Here is a 27847-nt window from a genome sequence, read left to right as displayed (position 1 = left end):
AGAGGCGCGAGCATATTAGGGAGATCTGCGACGCTGCCGGCGCGCGGTCAACGAAAGTAACGAAGGTGGTGCCTCATGAGCATTTATTTGCCCGTTTCTCCTTTTCGCGTAGATTTTAGCTTTAGTTCCCCCCCAGTTCTGTTCCAAAAAAACCCAAACAAACAAAACTCCCTGTAATTGTGATTGTATTTACCTCAGTGTAGATGACAAGGCCTAAAATGGTTTACCAGAGGACATGGTAAAGGCCAGAACTTTAGCAAGGCTTGTGACCGATTTTATTCAAGTTGTTATTATTTGGATTTATTACTCGGCTTTTTGAATAAGAAATCCACTCAAGATGGGGGTATAATACAATTTATTAGCAGCAGGTTAACAATAGAGTAAGGTGCACAGTAAGCACTGAACTAGTATATAAGTGCCTAAACTTAAAAGCAGCTTTAACAATAGAAAGAAGGTGAAAACAGTAAGGAAATGGACTAGAAATAAATCAGCAATAATGACTACCTTAAACAATAATCTATAAGCTTAGCATAAATACACAAACATCTGTGCAAACCAATAGGTTATTTCAGTAGGTTCAAGGCAACCAGAATTGGTGTCAGGCAGTTTATTGCAATCAGTTTGATTCAATGCATGATTTCTAGGGTGGAGGAAGGAGGGATGGAAGAGGAGAGGTAGATGAAAGTTGAGAGAGGAGGGTTTCTGAGAGCAAGAGTGAAGGTCCAGATAGATGGAGATGGTAAAGGAAGCAAAACAAAGGGATAGATGGGTGGAGGTGCTGAGAAAGCACAATAGAGGTGCGTTGAGGGAAGTATAGACTTTGCCTATGGAGAACATGATGAAGAGATGGAGGGATAAAATCTAGCTATAGGTTTATAGGTCGATGCAGTTTCTTTAAAATGCTGCTGCCACACTACAGCAAATGCTGTTTGGCTTCCAATGACTTTCCATCCAGTGGAGGATCAAATATGAAGCTGCTTTGCTGGTAGATAAACTGCTTCCTCTTCCGTTGGCTCCCAGGACAAATGACCTGCCCAAGCCTTATAATCCATCAAGAACACTGCATTCATCTCAGAAAGCTCATTTGGAAGTTCCATCTAAATGATGTGTGCATTTGTCTGAAATTGATCAGCGTGCCTTTTCTGTGGCTGCTCCTGAATTATGGAACAGCTTCCTCTGGAGATGCATTCCCTCCATTGTTCAAAGACATTTAGAAAACAGCCTAAGACCATTTTATTTCAACAAGCATATTGTTAGACTTTTGTTTTATTTTTCTTTATTAATGTTAATTTATCTGTGAATTATTGACTTTTACCATGTAATTTTAAATATGTATTTGTTTTTTAAGCTACTTAGGGTCTCCATGCATAGGTGGGATATAAAAAAAACTACCTACAAAATTATGTGTGTTGATCACATACGCAAATACCTTTACCCATGTAATCAAACAACCCATTGTTTATGAAAATGTCTTTTATTATTGTCTATGTAATACATTTTTGGAACCTTCTTCTTTGGTAGACCTCTAAATAGTCTCGTGGATATTAAAGATGTAGATGATGATGGAAATCTTTCTTTCTAGATCAGCTATGGAGCACAGAAGTCAATGCTAAGTGATAAATTCCAGTTTCCATCTTTCCTACGTACCTTCCCCGCAGCCACCCTGCATCCCCGTTCCATTGCCCAGCTGCTCAGGCACTTCAACTGGACGTGGGTGGGGATACTGACCTCCAACTCAGATGCTACGAGCCTGACCAGCCAGAAGATAAGGCGGGAGGTGATGGATAATGGTGGCTGTGTGGCTTTCCAGGAGAAGATTGATGATCGCTACACTAGAGAGAGATTGATGAGGGTAGCAGATAAGATTCATCAGTCTTCAGCAAGCGTGATTGTGTGTGACTGTTATGAAATGCACATCAAACCTATCCTTGAGATTCTTTCCCTCCGCAGTGTCACAGTCATGGTCTGGGTCTTCTCAACAGGGTGGAGCTTCTACCCACAACTGTTTACCAGACAGTCATGGAGGCTGCTAAATGGCAGCCTGGTTTTCACTGGTTCCACTAGGGGCATCCCACACTTCACTGATTTCCTTTACCGCATGGGGTATTCTGCAGTCCCGTGGGATACCCTCACCAAGCTCTTCTGGGAAAATGCATTTGAGTGTCAATGGGAAGAGCAGAACATGACCCGGATGGTGACTGGGAAAGATGTCATTCCATGCACTGGTAAAGAGGACCTCAAAGCAGTGGTCCCAGCGCTCTTTCAGTTGAATGATTTAAGCATTTCCTATCATGCTTACATAGCAGTTTATGCTTATGCCTACACCCTTCACAATATGATTTTGGATGGAGCCAAGGAAGAATTGTTTGGTTCACATATCAAGACTCAGAATATCAAACCATGGCAGGTAAAAATAGCAATTTATTTGTTTAATTTAACATTCAAACAGGATCTCCGTGCTGTTTACAGTTTATAACTTTGAAAACATGCATGCAGGCACTACTAGGGTGAATGATCAGATAGCACATTATTGGTTTCTACACATAAGAACATAAGTTTCCATACTGGGTCAGACCTAGGATCCATCTTGCCCAGCATCCTGTTTCCAACATTAGCGAATCCAGGATACAAGTATCTGACAAGTGCTCAAACATTAAATAGATCTCATGTAATTAATGCTGGTAATCAGCAGTGACTACTCCCTAAAAGGTACATTTTAAAACAACCGCACGGGCGTCCATGTGTGCTGGGTTCCCAGTGCGCGCACATGAACATGCCCATTTTGTAACAATTGTACAATTTTTAGTTACCGGTGAATATCTGTTTGAAGTTGGGGGGTTATCGGTAGACCAAGATAGGCTTGCCACCTACAGTATGTGAGAGGGTGGGGTCATTGTCCAGGATGGGTTATAGGTCCTTGATGATATGTTTCAGTGGTTTTAATTGAGAGCAGTAGGTAATAACCAGAGGTTATCCTGTAGCAGAGTGTCCCTGGGTATTTGTCTGGCTCGATTGATCTGTTTTCTTACCTCATTGGGTGAGTATTATAATTTCAAAACTATCCATTGTAATTTCTCAAGATGGGAGTCTCTCCCTGAGGGGTCAGAAAAGATGTTATTGTGTTGAAGGGCTTCGCTGTAGACAATGGACCTGGTGGTAGGGGGTGGGTGGAAGCTGGAGTCATGAAAGTATGTGTGGCACTCAGTGTGTTTCTGGTATAATGTGGTTCATATGTGCCCTTCATTAGCTTGACAATGGTGTCCAGAAAGTGGACTTGCTGGGTGGATTGTTCCATGCTCAGGTTGAATGTGGGATGGATTTTGTTGACTTCGTGGTAGAATTAAGTATTTCAAGAACATGGGTCCTGATGATGTATCAATGTATCTTAGGTAGAGGAGCAGCTTCTGGGAGTAGGAGTTGAGGAAACATAGAAATGACGGCAGAAAAAGACCAATCGGCCCATCCAGTCTGCTCAGCCAGCTCCCACACTTATTTCCCCATACTTCATCAACTACCAATTTCAGGGCCCTTGTTGGTAACTGTTGTTTGATTCAAATTTCCTACCATCCCCTGTCATTGATACAGAGAATAATGTTGGAGTTGCATCAAAAGTGAGCATAAGGCTTAATGGTTAAGGGTAGTAACCGCCGCATCAAGCAAGTTACCCGATGCTTGTTTACCCAGACTACATATCAATGCCTTGTTGGATGTTGTCTGAATGTAAATCCTGTTTTCCACATTTCCCCCCTACCGTTGAAGCAAAGAGCAATGTTGTATTTGCATTCAAAGTGATGTATCAGGCTTAATTGGTTTAGGGTAGTAACCGTCGTAATAAGCAAGCTACTCCCACACTTATTTGTTTACCCAGATTGTGAAGTTCAGTCCTTATTGGTTGTTGTCTGAATGCAAATTTTCTTTTCCACATTTCCCCCTGCCATAGAAGCAGAGAACAATGCTGTATATGCATTCAAAGTGATGTATCAGGCTTAATTGGTTTAGGGTAGTAACTGCAGTTAATAAGCAAGCTACCCCCATGCTTATTTGTTTACCCAGATTGTGAAGTTCAGTCCTTGGTGGTTGTTATCTGACTGCAAATCCTCTTTTCCACATTTTCCCCTTGCTGTTGAAGCAGAGAGCAATGTTGGAGTTGCATTAACAGTGCGAAGGCTTATTGAGTAAGAGTAGTAATCACCAGGTAGTAGCTTCCACTCCAGTACTCCACCCCCATGGCTCTTCTCTTCATTCCTATCCTCTAGCCTTTATGGATCCACAGTGTTTATCCCATGCTTCTTTGAAATCCTTCACAGTTTTAGTCTTCACCACTTCCTCCAGAAGGGCATTCCAGGCTTCCACCACCCTCTCCGTGAAGAAATACTTCCTGACATTGGTTCTGAGTCTTCCTCCCTGGAGCTTCAAATTGTGACCCCCTTGTTCTACTGATTTTTTCCAACGTAAAAGGTTTGTTGTTGACCATGGATCATTAAAACCTTTCAAGTATCTGGAAGTCTGTATCACATCACCCCTGCTCCTCCTCTCCTCCAAGGTGTACATATTTAGGTTCTTCAATCTCTCTTCATAAGTCATTTTATGAAGACCACTTTTTTGGTTGCCCTTCTCTGGACCGCCTCCATCCTGACTTTGTCCCTTTGGAGAATCGGTCTCCAGAACTGAACACAGTACTCCAGGTGAGGCCTCACCAAGGCCCTGTACAAAGGGGATCATCACTTCCTTTCTCTAACTAGATATTCCTCTCTATGCAGCCCAGCATTCTTGTGGTTTTAGCTATCGCCTTGTCACATTGTTTCGCCGACTTCAGATCATTAGACACTATCACACCAAGGTCTCTCTCCTGCTCCGTGCACATCAATCCTTCACCCCCTATCAAATACATTTCTTTCGGATTTCCACATCCCATATGCATGACTCTGCACTTCTTGGCATTCAATCTGAGCTGCCATATCTTTGACCACTCTTCTAGCTTCCTTAAATCCCGTCTCATTCTCTCCACTCCTTCTGGCGTGTCCACTCTATTGCAGATCTTAGTATCATCCGCAAAAAGACAAACCTTATCTTCTATCCCATCCGCAATGTCGCTCACAAAGATATTGAACAGGACTGGTCCCAACACTGATCCTTGTGGCACTCCACTTAACAACGCTCTCTCTTCAGAGTAAGTTCCATTTACCATCACACATTGTCTTCTGTCCGTCAACCAGTTTGCAATCCAGGCCACCACCTTGGCACTCACTCCTAAGCTTCTCATTTTACTCACAAGTCTCCTGTGCGGGACTGTATCAAAAGCTTTGCTGAAATCCAAGTAGATGACATCGAGCGCTCTTCCTCGATCAAAAAAGTCATTCAGATTTGTCTGACAGCACCTTCCCCTGGTGAATCCATGCTGCATCTGGTCCAGCAATTCTGACTGTAGATGGTTCACTATTCTTTCTTTCAGCAGAGACTCCAATATTTTTCCCACCACCGAGGTGAGGCTAACCGGCCTGTAGTTTCCAGCCTCCTCTCTGCTCTCACTCTTGTGAAGCGGGACTACCACTGCTCTTCTCCAATCACTCGGCACCACTCCCGTTTCTAGGGATCTATTGAACAGGTCACGCAGCAGACCCGCCAGCACATCTCTGAGCTCCCTCAGTAAACTGGGATGAACCTCATCAGGCCCCATGGTTTTGTCCACTTTTAGTTTTCCTAGTTCTTCCCATACATTTTCTTCTGTAAATGGAGTTACATCTACTCCACTCCCCTTCAGTTTCTTGTTAACTAGCGACGGTTCTTCTCCAGGGTCCTCTTTAGTGAACACTGAACTGAAGTATTCATTTAATATTTCTGCAATTTCTTTGTCTCTCTCCACACATTGATCATTGTCACCTTATCACTTCGGACCTTTCTCTGATATATCTGAAAAATGTTTTGTCAGCTCGCTTTACCTCTTTGGCAATCCTTTCTTCCACTTGACTTTTTGCCGTCTTGATTACTTTCTTTGTCTAGTTCCACCAGATACTCTTCCTTGTGCTCCTCCCTTTGGAATCCTTTATATTTCTTGAACGCTGTTCTTTTAGCTTTTATTTTGTCAGCCACCTCCTTTGAGAACCAGGTAGGTTTCATTTTTCTTTTGCTTTTCTTTACTTTTCTAACGTATGGATTATTTTTCTTGGTAATTGCTCCTTTTAGTTTGGTCCATTGTTGTTCCACATCTCTCTTGTTCTCCCAGCCTTCTAGTTCTTCCCCCAGGTACTTCCCCCATTACATCAAAGTCTGTGGTTTTGAACTGCAAAACTCGTGTCTTTGTGCTTCTTCTCCATATCCTATTTGTGATATGAAACCATATTGTTTGATGATCACTGGTGCTGAGATGGGCACCTAGCTGGACATTGGAGATATTATCTCCAATAACGAGCACTAAATCGAGTATAGCTCCCTCCCTCGTGGGTTCCATTACCATTTGTTTGAACAAAGCCCCTTGCAGGGCATCCACTATCTCTCTACTATTGTTAGATTCTGCAGAAGGGATTTTCCGGCAGATTAAAATCTCCAACAATCACCACTTCTCCCTTCTTTCCCATCTTTTGGATGTTTTCAACCAGATCTCTGTCAAGCTCTTCCATTTGATTTGGAGGCCTGTAAACCACTCCAATAAAAATGGATGCCCCATCATCTTTTTTTAGGTCGGCCCATAGTGCTTCTTCTTTGTTCCATCTTCCTTGCATCTCAGATGCTTGGATATTGTTTCTGACATAAAGAGCCACTCCTCCCCCTTTCCTATCCTCTCTGCCCTTCCTTAACATGTTATAACCCGGTATTGCCATATCCCAATCATTAGGGCTTGCAGATCTGGGATTTTATTGTCCAAACTACGAGCATTTGTGCTCATAGTGTTCCAGCTTTTCTCGTTCAGGTTACTGCTTTTCTTGGACTCCTTTTGTGACTTATTTAGTTGAGTTTTGTTATCCACTTCACCCTTTTCCATTGCATTTGTATTTGGGGGGTGACATTCTAATTTCTTTCTGCCATCCCCGGCTTCTAATTTAAATGCCTTATGACATAGGATTTGAATTTATCTCTTAGGATCCTTTTTCCTGCCACAGACAGATGTAAGCCATCTTTGACATATAGCTTTTTATTGTTCCATACACGGTCCTAGCCCCTAATAAATCCAAAACTTTGTTCCTTACACTAGGATTTGAGCCATACATTGAAGTTATTAATATGGCTTAGCCTCTCCTTCCCCTTTCCATGAACAGGTAACATTTCTGGAAAGGCGATGGTTGTCGCCATGTGACTAATCTGCTTCACTAGAGACTGGAAATCTCTCTGTACTTATTGGATGCTGTTTCTAGCAAGGTTGTTGGTTCCCAGATGGATGATAATATCAACTTTAGAGTCTTTGCTTTCTTCTTTGATCACTTTGACTATTTGAATAGCATTTCTGCTGGCTGATGATCCTGGGAGGCTTTTAACTGTAGTGTTTCCATCGCTAAGAGTTCCCAGATTAGTGCCTCTGATGACAGTCACCCAGCACAATGAGCTTTTTCCTTTGGTTACTGATTGTATTATGGAATTTCTGTATACATTGGGTTTCTTCTTTCTTTTCAGATAACACTTCAATCTCTTTTGCAAGAGCTTCTTCAATATCTAATACAGAGAAGGTGTTTTGTACTTGATACAGCGTGTGTCTCCGCATCACAGGTCTAATTATACCGGAGCCCACTGTAATCCTGTTGTTTTTTGAGTTCCTTAATGCCCTGTGTGAGTGGGGGAGGGAGGGGAGGGTGGTAGACTTGTGGGCTGCACAACTGAAATGTTGTTCTAAATCAGCCATGAAATTGTTGGCATATTGTGTAGTCATAAGGGTACCCATGGCTTCACACTTCTGAGATAGACAATTAGCAGATACGGCTCAGGCTGCTCTTCACTGCAATCTGTCTCTGGAGCTAATTTTAAATGCAGATTAGTCTAGACTGCAGTGTAGCGTGTGAGACAGAGTGGTAGCAAAACCCCCAAGGTGAAGCATTGTTTATGGCAGCAAGCAGAGTATGTTATATGGCAAAGGGCTAGAATTTAAAAAGCCTACGCGCGCTGGGCCTATTTTAGAAAGGTCCGGCGACGCTTGTATGTCCCGGGGCTTCAAAAAAGGGGCGGGGAGGGGCTGGGGTCAGAGCCTCCCAGCACAACGGATATTTGCCGCTATGCTGGGGGATCACGTGCTGGCAGGCAGGGCAAAGGTCCGGGAGGGGGGGGGTCTAGATTAGGGCTAGGGGGTGGGAGGGTTGGGGAGGGAATGGGCGAAGGCCGTGGATGTCGGCGCGCACAAGTTGCACAATTGTGCACCCCCTTGCGCGCGCATGTTTTAAAACTGGGCATCCATGTGTGCGCGCGCGTTTGCTATTTTTGAAAATGTACCCCAAAGAGCGCAGAGGCATCAAATCCTTCAAGGTGTAGAATGAGGGGTATTAAACACAGCAAAGAAGCATGAAAGTCCCTAAGATGTAGAGAATGGGATAATGCAATGGAGGCATCAAAACTCTTAAGAGGTAGAATATGTTTTATAGCAAATAGCACAAAGGCATCAAGGACACCAAAGTGTAGATTGTTGGGTTTTATTTACAGTATGGAGGCCTCAAACCCCCAAGGCATAGAATGCATGTTATCATAAACAGCAAAAAGGCAGCAAGGTACAGTGGAAGCAAGACTCAAGGTGTAGAGTCCGTGAATGGCAGCAAGGCAGAGTTTTCCCATTTGCAACCGTTTTGCTGCTGCTTTTGCTTTGAGTGGCAGAGACGGTCCTCAGGCTAGTACTGCCACCCTTCCTTGATGCTAGTGTTAAAAGATTGTGTGTCTATAGCTGATGTAACATACCAAAATAATTTTCACGTGCCCCAGCTATCTTACCTCAATTGATGGCTTTGCCACTGTTAATACACATACCAAATATGGATCCTACCTCACTTTAACGTGTCTTCACACCACAGATCTCTTATGGGATCCCCTCCACCTCTCTAGATCCTTGGGAATACTGCAAGGTAAAAGGCCATGGGCATCTCTAACTGCACTGCTCACTAGAGATGTGAATCGTGTGATCGATCGTCTTAATGATCGATTTTGATTCGATTCCCTCCCCCCCCCCAGCCAAAATCGATCATTAAGACGATCGATCACACGATTCACATCTCTAGTGAGCAGTGCAGTTAGAGATGCCCATGGCCTTTTACCTTGCAGTATTCCCAAGGATCTAGAGAGGTGGAGGGGATCCCATAAGAGATCTGTGGTGTGAAGACACGTTAAAGTGAGGTAGGATCCATATTTGGTATGTGTATTAACAGTGGCAAAGCCATCAATTGAGGTAAGATAGCTGGGGCACGTGAAAATTATTTTGGTATGTTACATCAGCTATAGACACACAATCTTTTAACACTAGCATCAAGGAAGGGTGGCAGTACTAGCCTGAGGACCGTCTCTGCCACTCAGAGCAAAAGCAGCAGCAAAACGGTTGCAAATGGGAAAACTCTGCCTTGCTGCCATTCACGGACTCTACACCTTGAGTCTTGCTTCCACTGTACCTTGCTGCCTTTTTGCTGTTTATGATAACATGCATTCTATGCCTTGGGGGTTTGAGGCCTCCATACTGTAAATAAAACCCAACAATCTACACTTTGGTGTCCTTGATGCCTTTGTGCTATTTGCTATAAAACATATTCTACCTCTTAAGAGTTTTGATGCCTCCATTGCATTATCCCATTCTCTACATCTTAGGGACTTTCATGCTTCTTTGCTGTGTTTAATACCCCTCATTCTACACCTTGAAGGATTTGATGCCTCTGCGCTCTTTGGGGTACATTTTCAAAAATAGCACACGCGCGCGCACACATGGATGCCCAGTTTTAAAACATGCGCGCGCAAGGGGGTGCACAATTGTGCAACTTGTGCGCGCCGACATCCACGGCCTTCGCCCATTCCCTCCCCAACCCTCCCACCCCCTAGCCCTAATCTAGACCCCCCCCCCCCTCCCGGACCTTTGCCCTGCCTGCCAGCACGTGATCCCCCAGCATAGCGGCAAATATCCGTTGTGCTGGGAGGCTCTGACCCCAGCCCCTCCCCGCCCCTTTTTTGAAGCCCCGGGACATACAAGCGTCGCCGGACCTTTCTAAAATAGGCCCGGCGCACGTAGGCTTTTTAAATTCTAGCCCTTTGCCATATAACATACTCTGCTTGCTGCCATAAACAATGCTTCACCTTGGGGGTTTTGCTACCACTCTGTCTCACACGCTACACTGCAGTCTAGACTAATCTGCATTTAAAATTAGCTCCAGAGACAGATTGCAGTGAAGAGCAGCCTGAGCCGTATCTGCTAATTGTCTATCTCAGAAGTGTGAAGCCATGGGTACCCTTATGACTACACAATATGCCAATCTGGAAGACTGCCCTGCTTCTAACGAATGTGCTTTTAAATCTCCGTACAGGTACTTGCCTTTCTTTTCTTCTCTGCTCTGCAAGCCAGGATCCAGGGCTTGGATTGAGCTGTTTCCTGCACCCAGCCCTCCATTGGACCCCCTCCTCCTCCTCCACCTCGTGGCTGTTGACCCCTCCCCCAGCTGGAAGACTGCCCTGCTTCTAACGACTCCGCTTTTAAATCTCTGTGCTGGATGCTAAGACCCATATTGATGACATCACTTTTGAGCGACACAAAAAAGAGTCATCTATAAAAATCTAACCTGGTCAAGCGTCACGCGCCTAGCGTCACGCGCCGAAGGAGCGCGACAAAGGGGCCTGCCCCTTTGAGCGCCCCTTCGAGCAGCCCCTGCAGACAGCCCAGAAGGACATAGATGTGGCTCCCTGCACCCTCGGACATCTCTAAGCAGTACCACCGCACGGCTTCCTCGGAATGAACAGTGAAACCCCCGGACGACCAGCCCAAGCAACACCAGGCTAAACAAAAAGTCCCTTCCCATATTGAGGGATCCTTCCTCTAAATGTTTGATGGTTTCCACCAACGTCTCACATGACGATGATAATAGCTGGTTCATCCATTATCCTCCTAACAGCAAGTAACCTAATTGGTTATATTGAAACCAATGTGAACCCTCATAAGTAAGCCAGCATCCATCCTGCTTCACGTTCTTCCAGCTCTCTCTCAACAAGCACCATACTGCACCCAGCCAGTGTCATCTCAGCAAGCTCTCAACAAGCATCCATCCTGCAAGCATTCAACAAGTGCTCAGCAAAAAAACAACCATCCTGCAAGCATTCAGCAAGCAACCATCCTGAACAAGCAACCATCCTGAGCAAACAACACTCAAGCAACAGCAAAACAACTACCTCTCAGCACTCTACATTAAAACAAAAGACTCACAAAGACTGCCTTCGCCCCTCGGTCCATCAACAGCACTAACGCAGCACCACTACAACACAAGCACTACACGCTAAAATGTTCCCCACCTTCCCAATACCTATTTTACAACACAGCCTGTCAGCAATAGGAAAACCGAACAGATCATTCATACTACAACACAAACGACAGGCGCTACACCGAAACCTTAAATCATTCACCCCAATTTTGATAACACCCATCACCCAACTCTTAGGCCTCACTGTATTCTCACTTTCACTATTCAATGCACAATCTCTGTCCAAGAAATCTCTAATCCTCAACGACTATCTCCTTGATACCAAACCAGATATATGTGCTATAACAGAAACATGGCTCAAACCCACGGACACAGCAATTATAAACCAACTTCCCACATCAAACTACGACATCTTCTCCATCCCCCGACTGAAAAAAAGAGGAGGAGGACTCCTATTTGCATCAAAAAAAGACCTCGGGTTCATCCAGCACCCATACAACTCAGACTCTAAACTAGAAATGGGTCTCTTCACCTCGGAACAACTACAAATCCTACTCGTCTACGCCCCTCCGGGCCTCCTTGAGACAGACCCCTCCCCCTTAGTAGAGGAAATCACAACCCTCATCAAACTGGACGCTCCAGCAATTATCCTAGGAGATTTTAATCTGCATGTGGACAATCCTACCCCATCATCCAGCTGTGAATCCTTTCTCTCTGCCCTCTCAGCCCTGGGTTTCAAACAACTAGTTACCAAACCCACACACAAAGCAGGCCACACGCTGGATCTTATCTTTATTAACCCAGGCATCAAACATTCTTCACGCCTCAAAAGCAAGAAGGTCCCTTGGTCTGATCACTCACTTATCTCAACCGCATTCTCATTGAACAAACCCTCCACCTCCAAAGGGCCCTCACCATCTTTCCCATACAGAAGATCCTGCTCTACAGAAGACCTCAGCTCCCACCTAGCCTCTCAACTTCCATCCATTGATCTCTCAAACCCGAACACAGCTCTCCGCTCTTGGAAAGCCATCACAGATTCCATAGCCGACAAGCTATGTCCGCTAGCAACCAAAAAATCACTCCCAAACGCCTCCAAAAGACAACCATGGTTCACGGAAGAACTAAGAAAGCTAAAACAAAATCTAAGACAGAAAGAGAGCGACTGGCGCAAATCCCCAAGCACCAATACACGATCCATCTACAAAGCCACCCTCCATCAATACAAGTCAACTACCTCTAAATCCAAAAGGGACTACTATGCATCCAAGATTCACCACTTAATCTTCGACGCAAAAGCCCTCTTCGCCTATGTCTCCAATCTCACCCAAATCATCCCACAGGAGATTCCCAACGACCTAGCACAACCCAAAGCTGAAGAACTTGCTCTTCATTTTCACAACAAAGTCAACAGCCTTCTAACTCATCTGCCTTCTAATCCCACCGACCCTGCTCTTTACCAGTCTCTTCAACAATCATCCCTCAACAACAATGGTCTGGAAACACTTGAACCCATCTCTATCTTAGAGATACAAACTCTTATAAGAAGAATGAAACCTTCCTCCCATCCTTTGGATACTATCCCCACCAAACTGCTCCTGGCCATCCCTGACTCCATCGCTAAAACCTTGTCGGACATCATAAACTGCTCACTCTCCCAAGGACTATATCCTGACGACCTCAAATTGGCCTCCATCAAACCTCTACTCAAGAAACCCAACTTGGATCCTAAAGACCCCAACAACTTCCGTCCTATCGCCAATCTCCCATTCATAGCCAAGATTCTAGAAAAAGTTGTCAATACTCAACTCTCCGAATACATAGAAGAAAACAAAATCCTATTCCAATCACAATACGGATTTCGCAAGTCACTGAACACAGAATCCCTCCTCATCTCCATGTCTGACTTCATATTAATGGGCCTTGACAAAGGCCAATCCTTCCTCTTAATTCTACTGGACCTATCAGCCGCCTTTGATACGGTCAATCATTCCATTCTCACTTCCATTCTGGCTTCTATAGGTATCTCAGGCACAGCTCTCTCATGGTTTAAATCTTTTCTCTCCAACAGAGGCTTCAAGGTTAAGATACAGAACAAAGAATCTTCACGAATGGACGCATCCATAGGTGTCCCCCAGGGCTCCTCACTGTCACCTACACTCTTTAACATTTATCTTTTACCTATCTGCCAACTCCTCTCCAACCTTAACCTCAAACATTTCCTCTACGCCGACGACATCCAGATCGTGATACCCATTAAAGAATCTTACACAAAAACATTGGTTCACTGGGAAAACAGTCTCTTCGAAATTAAACATCTCCTGGCTAACCTAAACCTAGTTTTAAACTCCTCTAAAACAGAACTGCTTCTCATCTCCCCAGATAATAATGCCATCTCTAATCCTCCAACTATCCCAACTACTACACAGGTGAGAGATCTAGGAGTATTAATTGATAACCGGATGAACCTTAAAGCTTACATCAACAGAACCACCAAGGACTGTTTCCACAAACTCCAAGTTCTGAAAAGAATTAGACCACTCTTCCACACTCAGGACTTCAGAACCATTCTACAAGCTATCATTTTTTCTAAGATCGATTACTGTAACTCTATCCTTCTGGGCCTACCTTCCTCCTATACTAGACCCCTCCAGATGTTACAAAACGCTGCGGCAAGATTACTGACAAACTCCAGGAGGAGGGACCATATATCTCCAATCCTAAAAGATCTCCACTGGTTGCCTGTTCACTTTAGAATCCTCTACAAATCTCTTTCCATAATATACAAAACCATCCATCAACACACCCCACTCGACTTACAAGTCCCATTCCAAATTTATAACTCCTCCAGACCAACAAGAGACACACTCAGAGGATCTCTTCAAGTGCCCCCAGCCAAAACTACCAAACACATTACCTTGAGAGATCGGGCCTTTTCAACAGCCGGCCCCCTTCTATGGAACTCCATCCCACCGGACCTTAGACAGGAGCCCAGCCTCCCAACCTTCAGGAAGAGACTTAAGACCTGGCTGTTTAAAAAAGCTTTCCCGGACACCGATTAATTCTATTCAGCCAGATTCTACCACTTCCACATGTAAAAATGTTATTACTAATGTAAATACCTATACCTAATGTTATTCTCTTTCTTTTCTTCTCTCCTCCCAGTTCTATTACCTTGTTATTTGTAACTGCTTCCTTCTACACAAATAGGTTATTGAATTGTTTACTGTACACCCCTGTTATATGTAAACCGGCATGATGTGTTTGCAACATGAATGCCGGTATATAAAAATTTTAAATAAATAAATAAATAAATAAACAATTTCATGGCTGATTTAGAACAACATTTCAGTTGTGCAGCCCATAAGTCTACCACCCTCCCCTCCCTCCCCCACTCACACAGGGCATTAAGGAACTCAAAAAACAACAGGATTACAGTGGGCTCCGGTATAATTAGACCTGTGATGCGGAGACACACGCTGTATCAAGTACAAAACACCTTCTCTGTATTAGATATTGAAGAAGCTCTTGCAAAAGAGATTGAAGTGTTATCTGAAAAGAAAGAAGAAACCCAATGTATACAGAAATTCCATAATACAATCAGTAACCAAAGGAAAAAGCTCATTGTGCTGGGTGACTGTCATCAGAGGCACTAATCTGGGAACTCTTAGCGATGGAAACACTACAGTTAAAAGCCTCCCAGGATCATCAGCCAGCAGAAATGCTATTCAAATAGTCAAAGTGATCAAAGAAGAAAGCAAAGACTCTAAAGTTGATATTATCATCCATCTGGGAACCAACAACCTTGCTAGAAACAGCATCCAATAAGTACAGAGAGATTTCCAGTCTCTAGTGAAGCAGATTAGTCACATGGCGACAACCATCGCCTTTCCAGAAATGTTACCTGTTCATGGAAAGGGGAAGGAGAGGCTAAGCCATATTAATAACTTCAATGTATGGCTCAAATCCTAGTATAAGGAACAAAGTTTTGGATTTATTAGGGGCTAGGACCGTGTATGGAACAATAAAAAGCTATATGTCAAAGATGGCTTACATCTGTCTGTGGCAGGAAAAAGGATCCTAAGAGATAAATTCAAATCCTATGTTATAAGGCATTTAAATTAGAAGCCGGGGATGGCAGAAATTAGAATGTCACCCCCCAAATACAAATGCAATGGAAAAGGTTGAAGTGGATAACAAAACTCAACTAAATAAGTCACAAAAGAAGTCCAAGAAAAGCAGTAACCTGAACGAGAAAAGCTGGAACGCTATGAGCACAAATGCTCGTAGTTTGGACAATAAAATCCCAGATCTGCAAGCCCTAATGATTGGGATACGGCAATACCGGGTTATAACATGTTAAGGAAGGGCAGAGAGGATAGGAAAGGGGGAGGAGTGGCTCTTTATGTCAGAAACAATATCCAAGCATCTGAGATGCAAGGAAGATGGAACAGACAAGAAGCACTATGGGCCGACCTAAAAAAAGATGATGGGGCATCCATTTTTATTGGAGTGGTTTACAGGCCTCCAAATCAAATGGAAGAGCTTGACAGAGATCTGGTTGAAGACATCCAAAAGATGGGAAAGAAGGGAGAAGTGGTGATTGTTGGAGATTTTAATCTGCCGGAAAATCCCTTCTGCAGAATCTAACAATAGTAGAGAGATAGTGGATGCCCTGCAAGGGGCTTTGTTCAAACAAATGGTAATGGAACCCACGAGGGAGGGAGCTATACTCGATTTAGTGCTCGTTAATGGAGATAATATCTCCAATGTCCAGCTAGGTGCCCATCTCAGCACCAGTGATCATCAAACAATATGGTTTCATATCACAAATAGGATATGGAGAAGAAGCACAAAGACACGAGTTTTGCAGTTCAAAACCACAGACTTTGATGTAATGGGGAAGTACCTGGGGGAAGAACTAGAAGGCTGGGAGAACAAGAGAGATGTGGAACAACAATGGACCAAACTAAAAGGAGCAATTACCAAGAAAAATAATCCATACATTAGAAAAGTAAAGAAAAGCAAAAGAAAAATGAAACCTATCTGGTTCTCAAAGGAGGTGGCTGACAAAATAAAAGCTAAAAGAACAGCGTTCAAGAAATATAAAGGATTCCAAAGGGAGGAGCACAAGGAAGAGTATCTGGTGGAACTAGACAAAGAAAGTAATCAAGACGGCAAAAAGTCAAGCGGAAGAAAGGATTGCCAAAGAGGTAAAGCGAGGTGACAAAACATTTTTCAGATATATCAGAGAAAGGTCCGAAGTTGGTGACAATGATCAATGTGTGGAGAGAGACAAAGAAATTGCAGAAATATTAAATGAATACTTCAGTTCAGTGTTCACTAAAGAGGACCCTGGAGAAGAACCATCGCTAGTTAACAAGAAACTGAAGGGGAGTGGAGTAGATGTAACTTCATTTACAGAAGAAAATGTATGGGAAGAGCTAGGAAAACTAAAAGTGGACAAAACCATGGGGCCTGATGAGGTTCATCCCAGTTTACTGAGGGAGCTCAGAGATGTGCTGGCGGGTCCGCTGCGTGACCTGTTCAATAGATCCCTAGAAACGGGAGTGGTGCCGAGTGATTGGAGAAGAGCAGTGGTGGTCCCGCTTCACAAGAGTGGGAGCAGAGAGGAGGCTGGAAACTACAGGCCGGTTAGCCTCACCTCGGTGGTGGGAAAAATATTGGAGTCTCTGCTGAAAGAAAGAATAGTGAACCATCTACAGTCAGAATTGCTGGACCAGATGCAGCATGGATTCACCAGGGGAAGGTGCTGTCAGACAAATCTGATTGACTTTTTTGATCAAGGAAGAGCGCTCGATGTCATCTACTTGGATTTCAGCAAAGCTTTTGATACAGTCCCGCACAGGAGACTTGTGAGTAAAATGAGAAGCTTAGGAGTGAGTGCCAAGGTGGTGGCCTGGTTTGCAAACTGGTTGACGGACAGAAGACAATGTGTGATGGTAAATGGAACTTACTCTGAAGAGAGAGCGTTGTTAAGTGGAGTGCCACAAGGATCGGTGTTGGGACCAGTCCTGTTCAATATCTTTATGAGCGACATTGCGGATGGGATAGAAGATAAGGTTTGTCTTTTTGCGGATGATACTAAGATCTGCAATAGAGTGGACACGCCAGGAGGAGTGGAGAGAATGAGACGGGATTTAAGGAAGCTAGAAGAGTGGTCAAAGATATGGCAGCTCAGATTGAATGCCAAGAAGTGCAGAGTCATGCATATGGGATGTGGAAATCCGAAAGAAATGTATTTGATGGGGGGTGAAGGATTGATGTGCACAGAGCAGGAGAGAGACCTTGGTGTGATAGTGTCTAATGATCTGAAGTCGGCGAAACAATGTGACAAGGCGATAGCTAAAACCACAAGAATGCTGGGCTGCATAGAGAGGAATATCTAGTTAGAGAAAGGAAGTGATGATCCCCTTGTACAGGGCGTTGGTGAGGCCTCACCTGGAGTACTGTGTTCAGTTCTGGAGACCGATTCTCCAAAGGGACAAAGTCAGGATGGAGGCGGTCCAGAGAAGGGCAACCAAAAAAGTGGTCTTCATAAAATGACTTATGAGGAGAGATTGAAGAACCTAAATATGTACACCTTGGAGGAGAGGAGGAGCAGCGGTGATGTGATACAGACTTCCAGATACCTGAAAGGTTTTAATGATCCATGGTCAACAACAAACCTTTTACGTTGGAAAAAATCAGTAGAACAAGGTCACAATTTGAAGCTCCAGGGAGGAAGACTCAGAACCAATGTCAGGAAGTATTTCTTCACGGAGAGGGTGGTGGAAGCCTGGAATGCCCTTCCGGAGGAAGTGGTGAAGACTAAAACTGTGAAGGATTTCAAAGAAGCATGGGATAAACACTGTGGACGATATTTTAAATCGTCAAAAAACGATTCACATCCCTACTGCTCACTCTTCCTGGGGGTGTACCCAGCACATCAGTATCATCTGCCTCTTCCATTCATTTGATTAAGAGTTCCAAGCCAGGGTGGGGGTTTACAGTAGCCATATAGGCTTTTCATCATAAATTAATGATGGTGGAGTATGGTTGTTCTGTCTTCTCCCTCCCAGTGCCTTCTGGAGCTGAGAGTGTCTTGGGTTCCTTCCCCTCCTGCTGGTAAAGCACCTGAAGCCACAGAAGTACTGTTTAGAGTCTTCTTCCGATCTTCTAGTTTCTGAATTACTTGAGTCCTCCCATGATTGTTCATTTAAGAGATGTTAACATATTAGTTTTTTTCACAGATCCACTACTGACCCTCCCTCAAGCCCTGTCTGCTTTGTGTCATTTTATGTGCTTAAATGGTGTAATAGGCAGGTGCTGTAGACCTAATTTTATATGGAAAAGCAGAACTATAATTCTATTTCTGCAATGGATAAACCTGTTTGGGCAGACCTGGAGGAGGTGGCAACCCTAGATTGAGGGCAGAGGTGGGCAGCTGTAGGGGAATCCATAAAGTTAGCTATATATTCAGATTAACTCCTTTTCTTCATCACTGCATGTGATAGGTCCTCCATCATCTCTGGGATGTGCATTTTAAAACAGAGGCCGGGGAGGACATCTATTTCGATAAGAACGGAGATGTGCCAACCGTCTTTGACATCATGAATATTCAAATATACCCAGATGACACCACCAAACTGGTTAAAGTGGGTAGATATGATTCTAGGGAATCCCCAGGACAGGAAATCATTGTCAACATTGATATCTTATGGAATGAAAAGTACAATAATCAGGTGAGAAGCAAAGAATTCGGGATGCATTTTAGAATCAGATAAAATTAAGGGTGAAATAACTGCAAAAGGCTTTTTGCTGTATGTGGCTTGAGGAAGGGGGAGGGGAGAAAGATAAAATGGTGTCAGAAAAACCTTGAACGAGAAGGGCTGAGGGGGGGACTTATGCCCTATCATTTAATTTAACCCTTAATTAATTCATTTACCTTTCACAGACCCCTCGCTCTGTCTGCAGTGAGAGCTGCTCTCTTGGTTACAGGAGATCTGCCAGAATGGGGCAACCGAGCTGCTGTTTTGACTGTGTCCCTTGCTCCATTGGAGAAATAGCCAACGAAACGGGTGAGCCGCTGACGCTGTATCTGTGCATCTACCTAGAACATTTGTAACTTCCCATTTCTTTGATATTATTATTATTATTTATCAATTTTTCTATACTATCGTTCAGACATGTCATCACAACGGTTTACATTTTTAAAAGAGATACTTAGTTTTTTAGAAATACATATTGAAATATAATACAATGGTAATGATATAGTATAAGGTAATGCATATATGAGGAGGAGGAGACAAAGTGGATAGAAGGAGTAAGAATAGTTTAAGATATGATACAAGGTAAAAATATGATACAACAAATAGAAATATAATACAGGGTAATAATACAAAGGTATTGCATATACGAGGAGAAAAATAATACAAGGTAATAATATAAGGCATTGCCAATACGAGGAGGAAGAGACAGTGTGGATAGAAAGGAGTAGAAAGGATCAGCCTAATACACTATGAAACAAGTGAGGGAGGGGATCATTGCATAGGCAGGGTGGCATTATGGCATTATCTCTGATTTTCTTTATAATCTCCTTCTCTTCCTCTTCCAGCCTTGAGAGGTAGATCTGCTACTCCTTATTCAGGAACTGGTGCAGCTCCTCAAACTCAGACAGGAGTTTGAGGAGCTGCACCAGTCCAACTGACTCCCTCACAGGCAGAAAGCCTGTGAGGGAGTCAGTTGGAGCGTTAGATGATCGAGGGGTTAAAGGGGCACTTAGAGAAGATAAGACTATCGCGGAAAGATTAAAAGATTTCTTTGCTTCGGTGTTTACTGAAGAGGATGTTGGGGAGGTACCCGAAATGGAGAAGATTTTCATGGGTAATGATTCAGATGGACTGAATCAAATCACGGTGAACCTAGAAGATGTGGTAGGCCTGGTTGACAAACTGAAGAGTAGTAAATCACCTGGACCGGATGGTATACTCCCCAGAGTTCTGAAGGAACTAAAAAATGAAATTTCAGACTTATTAGTAAAAATTTGTAACCTATCATTAAAATCATCCATTGTACCTGAAGACTGGAGGATAGCAAATGTAACCCCAATATTTAAAAAGGGCTCCAGGGGCGATCCGGGAAACTACAGACCGGTTAGCCTGACTTCAGTGCCAGGAAAAATAGTGGAAAGTGTTCTAAACATCAAAATCACAGAACATATAGAAAGACATAGTTTAATGGAACAAAGTCAGCATGGTTTTACCCAGGGCAAGTCTTGCCTCACAAATCTGCTTCACTTTTTTGAAGGAGTTAATAAACATGTGGATAAAGGTGAACCGGTAGATATAGTATACTTGGATTTTCAGAAGGCGTTTGACAAAGTTCCTCATGAGAGGCTTCTAGGAAAAGTAAAAAGTCATGGGATAGGTGGTGATGTCCTTTCATGGATTGCAAACTGGCTAAAAGACAGGAAACAGAGAGTAGGATTAAATGGGCAATTTTCTCAGTGGAAGGGAGTGGACAGTGGAGTGCCTCAGGGATCTGTATTGGGACCCTTACTTTTCAATATATTTATAAATGATCTGGAAAGAAATACGACGAGTGAGATAATCATAATGCCTCTGTATCGCACCATGGAGCGATACAGAGGCATTATGACATTTTCCGTTTTATTCACCATTCCCTTTCTAATAATTCCCAACATTCTGTTTGCTTTTTTGACTGCCGCAGCACACTGAACCGACGATTTATTTATTTTTTTTTATTTATGGTTTATTAAATTTCTTCAACATTTATATAATGCAAAAAAGAAATAAGAAAATATTGATTCACATCATCAATACTATAAACAGAAATACTTTACCCCTTATTATCATGCGAATACAATAACTAGCCCACTTAATGGGAAGCCTTAACAGTAAAATATAAAGGTAAAAAAAAAAAATTCATAATATACATGAATATTACTAGGAGAAAGCCATTATTATTTATGCCAGTTATTCCCCTATAGGGAAGGCGGTCTACTCTGCCTATCCACCCTTATCTACAAGAAAAGATTCCAGGTGAGGTGGTTCCAGAAACACAAATTTGTTCTTTTGAAAAGTGATTAAACACTTATATGGGAATTTGAGATAAAAGGTAGCCCCAATGGACAACACTCTCTGTCTCAAATTCAGAAACTGTTTCCGCCTCAACTGAGTGTCTTTGGAAACATCCGGGAAAACTTGAATTTTCTGACCACAGAACATAATTTCCTTATTTCTGAAGTAATTCTGGAGAACAAGATTTTTCTCATTCTCCAAACTAAACACCATTAACAGTGACCTAATATGGAACCCAACATTGTGTAATTATAGCATGGGTTATTTTTCCCTATATGCATCACCTTGCACTTATCCACATTAAATTTCATCTGCCATTTGGATGCCCAATTTTCCAGTCTCACAAGGTCTTCCTGCAATTTATCACAATCTGCTTGTGATTTAACTACTCTGAACAATTTTGTGTCATCTGCAAATTTGATTATCTCACTCGTCGTATTTCTTTCCAGATCATTTATAAATATATTAAAAAGTAAGGGTCCCAATACAGATCCCTGAGGCACTCCACTGACCACTCCCTTCCACTGAGAAAATTGTCCATTTATTCCTACTCTCTGTTTCCTGTCTTTTAGCCAGTTTGCAATCCACGAAAGGACATCACCACCTATCCCATGACTTTTTACTTTTCCTAGAAGCCTCTCATGAGGAACTTTGTCAAACGCCTTCTGAAAATCCAAGTATACTACATCTACTGGTTCACCTTTATCCACATGTTTATTAACTCCTTCAAAAAAGTGAAGCAGATTTGTGAGGCAAGACTTGCCTTGGGTAAAGCCATGCTGATTTTGTTCCATTAAACCATGTCTTTCTATATGTTCTGTGATTTTGATGTTTAGAACACTTTCCATTATTTTTCCTGGCACTGAAGTCAGGCTAACCGGTCTGTAGTTTCCAGGATCGCCCCTGGAGCCCTTTTTAAATATTGGGGTTACATTTGCTATCCTCCAGTCTTCAGGTACAATGGATGATTTTAATGATAGGTTACAAATTTTTACTAATAGGTCTGAAATTTCATTTTTTAGTTCCTTCAGAACTCTGGGGTGTATACCATCCGGTCCAGGTGATTTACTACTCTTCAGTTTGTCAATCAGGTCTACCTTAAAACGTCTAAAACCCCTCCTAAATCCAGAAGACTTCAGAACCATCCTTCAATCCCTGATATTCACGAGTTTTGATTACTGCAACTCTCTCCTATTAGGCCTCCCCAAAGCCACAATACGATCACTCCAAATTCTGCAGAATGCAGCTGCTAGAATTCTAACTGGCCATAGTAAATCTGAATACATAACACCTGTACTAAAAGCCCTACACTGGTTACCCATCGAAAAAAGGATCGACTTCAAAGTTCTAACCATATTATAGAAATCAATTTGCGAAAAGAAATCGATTGGCTGAACAATGCTATCCAAATATACACCCCACAACGAAACACAAGAGCAGCCAATAAAGCATTACTATCAATACCCACACTCACCTTTGCCAGACTTTCTTCAGTCTGGGACAGAGCGATCTCCCTTGCAGGACCACGCCTCTGGAACACCTTACCAGAAAGATTACGAAAACAAGGCAACATAAAACTTTTCAGAAAACTCCTAAAAACCTGGCTCTTCGAACAAACATATAAAGATGGTATCAGATAAATACTCTCTCACCTTCACAGATCCTCCCCCCTATCCTAACATGGACTTTCCATCATGTTTAGCACCAGTCCTTAGCAATGAACTAAAACAATAACTATATTAACTAAGACTCTCTCAACATATAAAGTACCATCCCCTATTATCCTCGTTCCCATACCCTCCCATCTCCTCCCCCCTCCACTTCCCTCAGAATAATAATCACTCCTCTGCTATTCCCCCCTTATAGTTTGATATCTATCTTATATATCAACCAATTTCCCTCTACATCATTTCCCCAAGATTTCTCGCTATAATTCTCCCTGTTATGTTTTTTTCTATTTTGTGTAATCAGTAATAACTCCAGCTAACAGTTATGAAATAGTCTCTCTCCCCCATACTATTTATTATAATGTTCTTCAATCCTGCGCTCTGTTATTTGTAATAAGCTGTTACGTCTGTAACCCACTTGTTATAATGTTTTCAATTTTTAGCTCTGTTATATGGAATAAGTTGTTAAGTCTGTAAACCGTTGTGAAGGCTTGTTCCAAACAACGGTAGATAAAAACCGATAAATAAATAAATACAAATAAATACATGTTTATAAACTCAAGTATGTTAGAACTGATTTTAATTGTGCAAAAATACATATTGCTTTCTACAAACAATACTCTGTTGCCCGTCTTCAAAACCTTGGTTTTCATCACCACTCTTGAATCCTTTCCCTTTCTTGCACATTCTGCTCACTTCCAATCACACAAACACACCCAGTATACAGGTTTTTCTCTTGGCACAAGCAAGCAAGCAAGCAACAGCACACACAGCAAAGTCTTGCAGATCTGTAATCACACTACTCTCTCTCTCTCTCTCTAGTAATATCACTGGTGCTATATGCATGAGTTATGCCAGCGCTGGCACTCATGCCACTCCCCCACCTCCCCCAATGCATGAAGAAGAAAGGGAGGGAGAGAAAAACACTTAAAAGTGGCTCCCTAAGTGACCATTAACCACTTCAGAATGAGGTAGCATTAGATCAAGCCAATCAGGACAGCCATGAAAATATAGCAGTTCCTTATCACAACAGATAAGATTCTGTAAGGAGAGCCCTGCTCCCACGCATCAAACTTACAATAGACTACTCTGGTCACTCAGAGCCTTACGGGAGGAAGAACTGAGACGTTAGAAGAAATTAAACAAAAAATTGGCTCCCCCTTTCTACATGAGATACCCAACTACATACTGCTAGGCGTGACAGTCATACGTTTCCCAAGATTTAAAGTTATCATACGATTAGGTGAGAAAGACAAAACAAACATGCAGTCCCCCAGTTAATCAGTTTCAAGTATATACCCATGCTGGATGGCCATAAACACTATTAATAGTGCCATATTGGGGCAGAATGGAATATGTGCAATTGGATTAAGGAGGAAGGTTCTGGAAGTGGGCTGTGTGGTGGACAGCTTGACCCCCTTGCCTCCATTGAGTCATTTTGATTTGATTTATTTATATTTCACCTTTCATGGCTGCTCCGCTACTTCAAAGAGATTAAATTCAGGTACTGTAGGTATCTTCTTGTGCCTCCCCGTTCCCCAGGATGGTGCTGTAGGCAGATACCTACCTGTAGTGAAGGATCTCCCATCATTGGATCCCAATGAGGTGGCAGAAAAAGCAGCAGTGCAGCCAGCTCCTTGCCCTAAACTCCATCTGTTTGCTAATTTTTCCCTTTTTCTCCCTTCTTCTCGGCACTATCCTAATCTCTGCTGCCTTTCCGTCCTTTGTCTCTCTTCTCCTTCCCCCTTTCCTTCTATTTGCTGCTTTACCTCCCCTCCTCTATCTGTTCATCCTATTCCTCCTCTCTGTCAGCCTCCCACTACCCTTTTGTGTGCCAGCAGAAGTAACTTGAAAAACTGGCTGCTAGCTCCAACCTCTCCCATCTGATTGGCTATCCTGAGCAGAGTGAAACCAATCAGCTGTACAGGTGAGGAAATAAGCAGAAGCCTGCTCTGCAGGCTGATTATCTTAAGAGGTGGAGGAGGGCACTACTGTATTATTGTTATTACAGCAGCACCACTCTGTGCAAATGCACATTTTGAATCCCCAGTTATGCTGTCCCTGTTGGAACATAGTGTGCATGCAACATTGGCTCCCACCAATAGGTGTTGCTGTTGAGGTTGTCTCCCCATCCCCTGTTCTTAGTGGGATTTAGTGTTGCTTATTTTATGTCATTTTTTAAATGTGTTTTTTTGATTATGATTGTTTTATTTTGTATTTTGCCTAGGGTTTTGGTATGGGTGACTCATAAATTAAAAATATGATAAACATAAACGTTTGGTAACTCTTTGGAGCTCTGTAGAGTTATAGCACAGATGATAATATTGCATCTATAACATGTGCTTGAAACTGGTGTTTCACTACTGTTTCAGATATAACAAAGTGCTGGAGGTGCCCAGAAGACCAGTGGCCCAATGAAAGTCGAGACAAGTGCCTACCAAAAGTCATTGAGTTCCTGTCCTACCAAGAGCCCCTGGGAGCAGCCTTGGCTGCTACTTCCATCGTCCTATCTTTGGCTACAGTCCTCATCCTTTTTGTCTTCTTTAGGTTCCAGGACACACCAATTGTGAGGGCCAACAACCGGGACCTCAGTTACCTCCTCCTCTGTACCCTCACACTCTGCTTCGTCTGTTCCTTAACATTTGTAGGCCTTCCCATAAATCTCACTTGCATGATCCGCCAGCCTGCCTTTGGCCTCATCTTCACTGTCAGTGTCTCTTGCATATTAGCAAAAACTGTCACTGTGGTAATTGCTTTCAAGGCAGTGAACCCACGCAATCAGCTCCGAAAATGGGTTGGGCCAAAGATACCCAACCTCATTGTTATTTCTTCCTCTCTGGTCCAACTAGCTATCTGCACTTATTGGATTTCCAGCCATCCTTCCTTTCCTGAGTACAACAGCAGATCTGAAAGTGGGAAGATAATCGTTGAGTGCAATGATGGGATGACCATTCTCTTCTACTGTATGCTGGGATATATAGGCTTCCTGGCCATTATTAGCTTCATTGTGGCCTTCCTGGCTAGGACATTACCCGACAGCTTCAATGAGGCCAAGTTTATCACCTTCAGCATGCTGGTCTTTGTGAGTGTCTGGCTGTCTTTCATTCCTGCTTATCTCAGTACACAAGGGAAGTACATGGTTGCAGTGGAGATCTTCGCCATCCTGTCCTCCGGTGCAGGGTTACTCTTCCTAATCTTTCTTCCCAAGTGTTACATTATTCTCCTCCAGCCAGAGATGAACACCAAGGAACACTTAGTAGGAAAAAATACAACACGGAAATAATGCCTAATTATCATGTCCTGAAAATGAATAACCTATATAACTGGCATAGAGGCAAAAGAGTCTTTCAGCTCTAGGACTGGATGGCTTAGGGATGGACACAGGGATACAATGTCTGTCTCCTGTAGAAATAAATGTTTCATGGGAAAGACACAGGGGTATGCATCCCTAGCCAAAACCCTCATTACAGACATACTGCATGAAGTAGGAGTGTTTCATCATGTTACACACGCAGAAACATTTCTCTACAGAGATCCAACAAGCATGGTTATGCAAAGGTTTACATTTATTATATATAACTAGCTGATACCTGTTGAAAATTCAACAGAGGGCATGTCCAAATAGAGGTGTGCACTAATTTTCTAAATAGACTTACTCCAGCACTCCCAGCCACTCCTCTTCATCTGAACACTAACATCCTTGTCGCCTCCACACTTCTAGACACTCTTCCCTGATCACACACCAATACTCTTTCTCTCCCTCCTCCCCATATCCAATCCCAGCACTCTTTGACCTCAAGACTGTCCTTTCACCATCCATCACAGGACCCAGCCTGACCCCAGCACTCTCTGAATCTCTTCCCAAGCCTGGTGCAACACTAACCAACTCTCCCTCCCCATCAGTAACCCATTCTTGACGAATGGACAGCCAACAGATACACCCCCCCACTCAAACAGGTCATTAAGAAATTCTTTAAAATCCAGGATTACAGTGGGCTCTGGTAGAATTAGACCTGTGATGAGGAGACACACAATGTACCAAATGCAAAAAGAACAAAAAGCCTTCTCTATATTAAAAACTAATGACGTTCTTGAAAAAAACATTGAAGTGTTACCAGAAAAGAGAAAAAAAACACAATGCATGCAGAATATCAAGTTCCATAACCAAAAGAAAAATCTAATTGAGATGGATAACTCTGTCAACAGTGGCACAACTGCAAAAGGAAAGAGTGAAGGGAATAACAAATCTCAACTAAAGTCTCATAAGGAGTCCAGGAAAAGCAATAACCTTAAAGAGAGTACCTGGAAGGCTATGACCACAAATGCTCATAGTTTGGGAAATAAAATCCCAGATCTACAGGCCCTAATGACAGAGGCAGAATTGGACATTGTTGCTATCACAGAGACATGGTTCACAGAATCTCATGAATGGGATACAACAATACCAGGCTATAACTTGTTAAGGAAGGACAGAGTGGATAGAAAAGGGGGAGGTGTGGCTCTTTATGTCAGAAACAACATCCAAGCATCTGAGCTGCAAGGAAGTTGGGGCAAGGAAGAAGCACTATGGGTCGACCTAAAAAAAGATGACGGAGCATCCATTTATATTGGAGTGGTTTACAGGCCTCCAAACCAAAAGGAAGAGCTGGACAGAGATCTGGTTGAAGACATCCATAAGATAGGTAAGAAGGGAGAAGTGGTGATCGTGGGTGACTTTAATATG

General features: G+C 42.9%; 1 protein-coding gene across 1 annotated transcript; it reads left to right on the top strand.

The window, feature by feature from the left end:
- Nucleotides 1-27132, top strand: LOC115080484 (vomeronasal type-2 receptor 26-like). Its single transcript, XM_029584682.1, has 5 exons — nucleotides 1-65; nucleotides 1583-2407; nucleotides 18872-19099; nucleotides 19312-19435; nucleotides 25497-27132. The coding sequence occupies exons 2-5, from the start codon at nucleotides 1607-1609 to the stop codon at nucleotides 26405-26407; spliced, it is 2064 nt and encodes a 687-aa protein (XP_029440542.1). The 5' UTR covers nucleotides 1-65; nucleotides 1583-1606; the 3' UTR covers nucleotides 26408-27132.
- The last annotated feature ends 715 nt before the right edge of the window (nucleotides 27133-27847 follow it).

Source organism: Rhinatrema bivittatum, chromosome 19 (genome assembly GCF_901001135.1).
Source record: "Rhinatrema bivittatum chromosome 19, aRhiBiv1.1, whole genome shotgun sequence".
Classification (NCBI taxonomy): Eukaryota; Metazoa; Chordata; class Amphibia; order Gymnophiona; family Rhinatrematidae; genus Rhinatrema; species Rhinatrema bivittatum.
The sequence above is the reverse complement of the archived record's forward strand: the minus strand, read 5'-3'. Positions and strand labels throughout refer to the sequence as shown.

Coding starts and splice junctions, on each gene's coding strand:
- LOC115080484 (XM_029584682.1), top strand. CDS start 1,607: ATGCTAAGTGATAAATTCCAGTTTCCATCTTTCCTACGTACCTTCCCC. Junction 2,408..18,871: donor AGAATATCAAACCATGGCAG/GTAAAAATAGCA, acceptor TGCATGTGATAG/GTCCTCCATCATCTCTGGGA. Junction 19,100..19,311: donor ATGAAAAGTACAATAATCAG/GTGAGAAGCAAA, acceptor TACCTTTCACAG/ACCCCTCGCTCTGTCTGCAG.